The 6,797-nt window shown below is 36.3% G+C and overlaps 1 protein-coding gene across 1 annotated transcript in view; it reads left to right on the forward strand.

The window, feature by feature from the left end:
* The window catches only part of HFM1 (helicase for meiosis 1), a 44,716-nt gene extending 38,119 nt beyond the window's left edge, over window positions 1-6,597 (forward strand). Inside the window, exons 32-35 of the mRNA XM_072420798.1 lie at window positions 631-849; window positions 5,374-5,458; window positions 6,207-6,291; window positions 6,377-6,597. Coding sequence (XP_072276899.1) covers window positions 631-849; window positions 5,374-5,458; window positions 6,207-6,291; window positions 6,377-6,478 — 491 coding nt within the window. The 3' untranslated portion in view covers window positions 6,479-6,597. The remainder of the gene's footprint in view (window positions 1-630; window positions 850-5,373; window positions 5,459-6,206; window positions 6,292-6,376) is intronic.
* The last annotated feature ends 200 nt before the right edge of the window (window positions 6,598-6,797 follow it).

Consider the following 6,797-nt stretch of genomic DNA (forward strand, 5'->3'; position numbering starts at 1 on the left):
TGATCAGTTATTTACCTTTCCAGACAACATAATCAGTTTATTAATTTGTTTTTGTCCACCACTGATCACTGTTCACAGCCTGCTAATTGATCAATACAAGACAAGAGTAGTTAAATGAGCACAGTCTACCCAGCAGTAAAACATTCTGGTCTAGTAACAAAACTTCTTAATATACAGCTGTAGGTCTTCATATAAATTCCAGAACTGGTTTTTCTTTGATTGCCTCTTTTACATTACTTGGATAATTGCCAACTATAAGGGAACATTTTTTAGACAACACACACCAACGCCTTTGTTCAAAAAAGAACGCAATGCCAGCCAGGAATTGATGTCTGTAAAACACAGGTTAAAATGCATCTGAAATACAGTACAGGGATGGATTTCATTATTTAATTGCTACAGCTTACAGGGGGACAGTAAAGATAATCATACTGCATAATATCTCATATTCTTCCATAGGCAGCATTGCAGGTCAGCTCTTTTTTCCAAAAGTGAAAAATCTAATCTTTAGACTGAGGGTTACAAATAATCTTGAGATTCTTTATAATTCTGGTATTTAACGTGATATTACCATAAAGTATGTTGTACAATGTTCACTGAATTTTATGCATGTCTTGGTTCATTATGTAGGTTGCGTATATTCTGGAGGAAAAAATTATGGAAATAAACAGAGTCAAAATATTACTGACCATCAAAAGAATCTCACTGATATAAATAAGTTTAGCTCCTGGTCTGTGGAACCCGCTGGTGTGACATTTGATTTAGGAAATGATGTCTGGGATGATTGCGATGATGAAAGTTTGGTTAATGACAGCAATTTTCAGAAGTCAGTGGAGTCACCAATTTTAGGTAAAACATTATTTAAAATAATTAAAAAAACATTTTTTTTAAATTATTGTTTCATTTGCCAGCATTATTTTGATTTCTGGCTTGTTAGGTAACATTGTAAAATGAACTTAACACAACAATCACAACATGTACAACAATCAGTGCAACATATTTTTTTAATATTTTATTTAGAAAGGCAAATTATTCTTCATATTTTAATGTCCATTGCACTCTTTTTTTAAAACAATTTTTAAAGAATGGGAATAGCAGTAAACATAGAAAAATGTTTCACAAGAGCAAAATAATGTGCCATATCCCCAAATCCAACATCCAGATTTATGAGTTTAATACAGATACTCTGATCATGCCTTTTGTTTGTGAGTAACATTTTTGGAAAATTTTCTCTTTCTTTTTGTTACAATTTTTTATGATTGAATATGAGGGAGTGGTAGATCAGCAGAAAAGAATATACTGAGGAAAAAAAATTAGAAGGTGGGAAAAAGTAAAAGGAGAGGTCACTAAATCTAGCTCTAGCTGGGGTAGATGGAAGAAATGGCAAAAGATCCATAAACGAGGTCTAGGTGGCATTTATTTTTTCCAAAACTCTCTCCAATAAAACAGTGTCGCATTCAATTTTTTCCCACATGCCTTTAATTCTGGAGGTAAAATCCTATATAACCACAATAATAATAACCCTTGTCCCTGTTACTTCTCCAAAATATATTAGGAAAAAAATGCAAAGCAGGGGTTTAGGTGTTCTATATATTCCAAAATATGCATGTCAAAGTTCTTAGAAATCAATGGCCCAGAGATAGAGAGGAATGAGAAAAATGGGAAGATCTTGAGTAGTGCAGGAAAAAAGGAAGTTATGGGAAAGAAGGCTTGGCAAAAACAACCAGGGAACGTAATGTTAGAAATGTAAAGCTCTGAAAACCTGCGAGGAAAAATAAAATATTATGGTCAGTGTGGGCAATTAATTATGCTCAGAGAGGGGATAAGATCCTTTATCCACGGCAAGCCATTGCACTTTGCAAGTAATCCAAGAGGTGCATCAAGCCCTACAGGAACCTACAGCAGCTTTGTAAATTTAAAGATGGTACATTACTGTTCAGCATTTATTATGGTTGAAAGTCTTCATACTGGAAGAGCAGAAGGGAGCATATACCAACTAATCTCTGCTATGCTGCTCGTAAGAAGGGATACACTCTCTCCCCTACCTCTGGCTGTGGCTAAAGGTGAATGTGAGATCCTTGGAAGGCTCAGGATCTCAAAAGATTTTGGAACCCCAGTGTCATAAGACTAAGTGCCTGATTTATTAAAGCTCTCCAAGACTGGAGAAGATACACTTTCATCAGTGAATCTGGATGATCCAGCAAACCTGAAATGGAATTCCTAAAAGTAATTTGTTATTTCTTAGCAAATGTTTTCAATCCTGATTCACATCCATTCCAGGTTTCCAGAAGCATTAGTAAACCAGGGCACGGGAGAAGGCTGAACATTAGGAACTGTAATTTGACTGGAATCTGTAGTGTAAGAGAAGTAAGGGTCTTTTTCCCCTTAGGTTGATGTTTTTCTATTTACAAATAGTTTTATGATATATGTACAGTATTTTAAAGTATGAAAGTATGAGCATATAAGATGCATCTCTTTGTATCTTCTGGGAAAAAAGGTAAGGGTTTTCTTTATTATTATTTAATTTTGCTAAATAATATTGTTATCTTATACAGACCTGGTTAAGATGGTCATGGAAAATAAAGCCTTTATGACACCAGCATAATTTTATTCATTACACATTTTCAATGCTAATATACATAAAGCATTTTAAAGATTTTTAAAAGTTCATGCAGTACGTAATATGGCAAACACTAAAATTACAAGCAGTGACAATGCACATGGTTTAGTGCAGAATGTTTTAAGTGATGCATTAAAGCGTTAAAGGGCCATCACAAATTGCTCATAAGGCAGTGAAAGCTTTTCTTTGAAATATAAGCGGGAATGATTACAGTCAGTGAAATAAAATCATACTGCTTGCATATAATAGCTGTCACATATTTCAAAATATCATGCACAAAAGGCCTTGTTATCATTAACAATGTGTTTCTTCATAAGATTCCCTTTGAAGGAGCTGGCAAAATGCAGTACATAATTATGTCACTGATGCCTAATTAGATGCCATGAAATGACACCGGCATGATTTTAGCACTAGAGAGAAAACTTTTCCAATTATATGTTTGATGTGTATTTCTGTATATACATTTGATTCCCGATTATGTTGCCTAGCATATACAGGGCTCTCTTCTGCTAATGTATTAATTATTTCTAAGCAGCTATAGCAAGTTTGAAACCCACAGCCACATCACACTGAGCAAAACAACTATATCCCATTTTCCAACAGCAATATTATTTTTAATTGAATTATATAATGAAATAAATAAATTAGTATTCGCTGTGAAAGCAGTTCATCATTTTCTTTATTTTTAAAATAAGAGTTATTTGTGATGGATGTCCATGAGTATGTTCTCCTCAGCAATTCCCTTCAGCCTGCTGTATAATCTGTTTTTCTTCTTTTATTTTCTAATGTACATCAAGATTTAAACATGCACTGTAGACAACATTTCAAATAACATCTTGAAATATATCCAGGGACTGCATATAGCGAAGACAGCCCACTTGTTAAGGTTTTCAGTCATGTTTTTCAGGCACAGTTGGGCAGTTGGCCACCCCATGTTCATAGGTAATCTGGTGATTCTAAGATTATGTAGAGACTGGCAGTAGGATTGAGGTGTAGGAGTCACTACCATATGTCTGAATACCTTTCCAAAGCAAATGACTGGGAAGAGCAATGAGTGGTTCAGTACCGTCTGCTGTAACATGATCAAATGTTGGTTCCTAAAGAACAAGCACTGCAGTGCAGGTAGCCGAGTTACTGGTAAGGTGCCAGCTGCCAGGGGCCACAGAGGAATACCTGTTCCCACTACCAGCTTCAACACAGCCTTCAGCTCCTTTATGTGTAACTCTCTGCTATGCATGAATACTTTATATCCCCCCAGACTCACCTGATGTTTTGTTCCAGTACAAGCTTAGGCCAAAGTTTTTCATTATAGCAATGTGGAGTAACAGGACTAGCCTGTATAGGGAAAGAGTATTGACCAGATGTGTGGGGGCACAGTACTGACAGACCCAACAGAATTAGGGCACAGTACTGTTCAGCTGTCTTATGGCACAGAATAGACCAGCAGTGTAGAGGCACAGTACTGAGTAGCAGTATTGACCTGCACTTTTAGGCCAGACTGGTAGTGTGGGGACAAAGGACTGACCAGCTGTAATGGGGCACAGGACTGACTAGTAGTGTGGGGACAAAAAAGGATTGACCAGTTCTGTAGGGGAACCGGACGGATTAACGGTGTGGAGGAACAGGAGTGACCAGCAATATTGTGAAACAGGACTGAGCAATAATATAGTGGCACAGTACTGATTACAAGTTTTGAGGCACAGGACTGATCAGTAGTGTAGGGGAACAACACTGATAAGTCATGGTGGGACAGAGGATTGTACAGCAATATTGTACACAAGTAAAACCAACACTGTGGGGGCACAGGACTGTCTATATGACTGTGGTAATTAGTCTTTTGTGTAATGGTGTGTTTTTTTGTGGGGGTCAATTTAAATTTTTGAAAAGAAAAGAAGAAAACCTTCGGGCTGTTTCCAGGTCTAGGTCATCTAAATCAGTGCCTAGTGTTTAGACAGTAATCAGTGCACTAATGTTTAGACAGGCAGTAAGATTTTTGTGTGGTTACTGCTTTCTTGTGTTAGTGAACCACTGCCTTGCGGGGAAGACACTGTAAGCAGTTTCCCCATGGCAGACCCAGAATGAGGGTGGCAGTATTGCAGTCTGTCAAATGTTCAAATGCTGGTTCATTGAGAACCAGCACTGCATTGACTAGCAAGGTGTCAGCCACCACGACCCATGTGGGAACGCTTATTCTAAAGGTCTAAGCCTGCCCATAGTGGTGAGAATGAAAGCTCTATTGTGGAGCTGCTGGTGCTGCAAAAGCCTAGCAGCAATGGAGCAGGAAGCAGACAGGAGAGTGCATCCTCACACATAGGCTGTACAGGGGCAGCTAATCAGAAGAGAGAACAGAAAAAGACAGCTGCTGTTAGTAAAAACTGTGTAGAACAAGTGGAGGAGGCAAAAGGTTTGTGCAGACAATGCATGTTGTAACCATGGGTTGTCCTGCCTAAAGCACAAAAGTGGTTTAAAATGGCCCTAGGACCCTGTGAATTTTCGTACACCCCTTGTAGATCCTATAAAATTCCAAATGCCTGTGCTTAAAACAAAGGCCTTTGATTGTAGGTCAGTATTCTTAAAGTATTTTTAAAGTGCAAAAAAAAACTTTAGGCTTTAACACATCAAAATAAGCAGTTTAGAACTTTTACCTATGCAGATACAGAAATATACCATATTATTTAATGCAAATGTAAGTGAAACAATAATATGTCTATCTCTGTTTTACTGAAGTCTGAACTAAACTTGGAAACTTTTAGCAGGTTCTAGTACTGCCCCAGCAACAACATACTCATCCTCTGCTCCACAGGAAAATACTATTCTTGAGTCTACTGACATAATCAAGTAAGTGATTGTGTAATATGATTATTGTGCATAATCTGAGATAAAATTTGATTGAAATGATTCCTTTTTAAAAGCTTTGGTCTTGTAAAAATTTGTTTTTTTTTTAATAAAAAGTAGAAAAAATAAACTGCCATTTTTAACTTCTATTATCCTTAAAAAAAAGTAGCTAACGTGCAGTCTAAACTTCTGCAAGAAATCATCTCTGTTGCCATTTTTTTCACTGCATTATTTATATTGACAAAATAAGTTGGAATTAGAAGAATAAATGTGAATCTCATTCTATCATGACATACCGAGTAGGATAGGTGACTACGCAAATGATTCTTTTACACGTGTAGTGCATTTAAATGCCTGAGGTGTTCAAATAGTTATAGTTGCTCTGAAATAATTATAGCAATAATATTAGTATTCATGTTTTTGGGCAGTATAGGTGTAAGCAGCATTACCAAAAGTCTGTATGTTTATAGCTGACATGCTCTGGAATCTTTGTGTACAGAGAGCCCTTTGTCGTAAAGCAGACTGGCTGATGAACTTGCAGATTTGGCTTCACTGCCAAAATATTTTAAATCATATACATTTGACATATATGACATTTGCTGGGAACAATACCATTTTCCTATAACTATTAGGTGAGGACCCAGAATACTGGAACACTAATAGTTGTTATTTAAGCAGAACTAGGTTTTAACAATTCAGATTATATAATATGATATATATGATTTAAAAATTGTAAACACCTTTTTTTCAGAAATAATACCGAGTATGCTATGCAAAATCATGCAAATTTAGAGAATAAAGGAATATCTAACTACAGACTAAATGGGAAAAGACCTGTAAGTTTATGTTACTGGTTGAATAGAAGCCAACAAAACATGCATATTGGTTCTCCTGAGCTAATTTCCATAAAATATATTACAGGATGAACAATACCTGGAGAACACAAAGTGTGCCAATGATGGATATAGCATTTGTCAGTCTGGAAACTTTTTCATAAGTAATGCTACAGGCCATGAAAAGTAAGATTATATAGAAACAGGTTTCTCGTCTTATCTGAAAATGGTTTCATTTTCATACTGTTGTTGGTACAAAACAGATTTTAATACAGTTTTAAATGTATTTAATTCATCCCAAGGTAACCTTTCATAAAAAGGGCATGGGAGCTCTGCTCCAGGGCACATTTTCTAAAAAGGAAAGCAAATGGGTGACTTTTTGTTCAGTTAGTAGGTTAAAGTGTTTTGTTGACTGTGCAACTGCAGTATTAGTGCAGCACTTGTTTGTAAGTAAATAAAGGCTAATCATATGGTATTTATGTATTGGCTGAAAGGGTTGATGTATGGGT

The sequence above is a fragment of the Pyxicephalus adspersus genome, chromosome 8, assembly GCF_032062135.1.
Source record: "Pyxicephalus adspersus chromosome 8, UCB_Pads_2.0, whole genome shotgun sequence".
Classification (NCBI taxonomy): domain Eukaryota; kingdom Metazoa; phylum Chordata; class Amphibia; order Anura; family Pyxicephalidae; genus Pyxicephalus; species Pyxicephalus adspersus.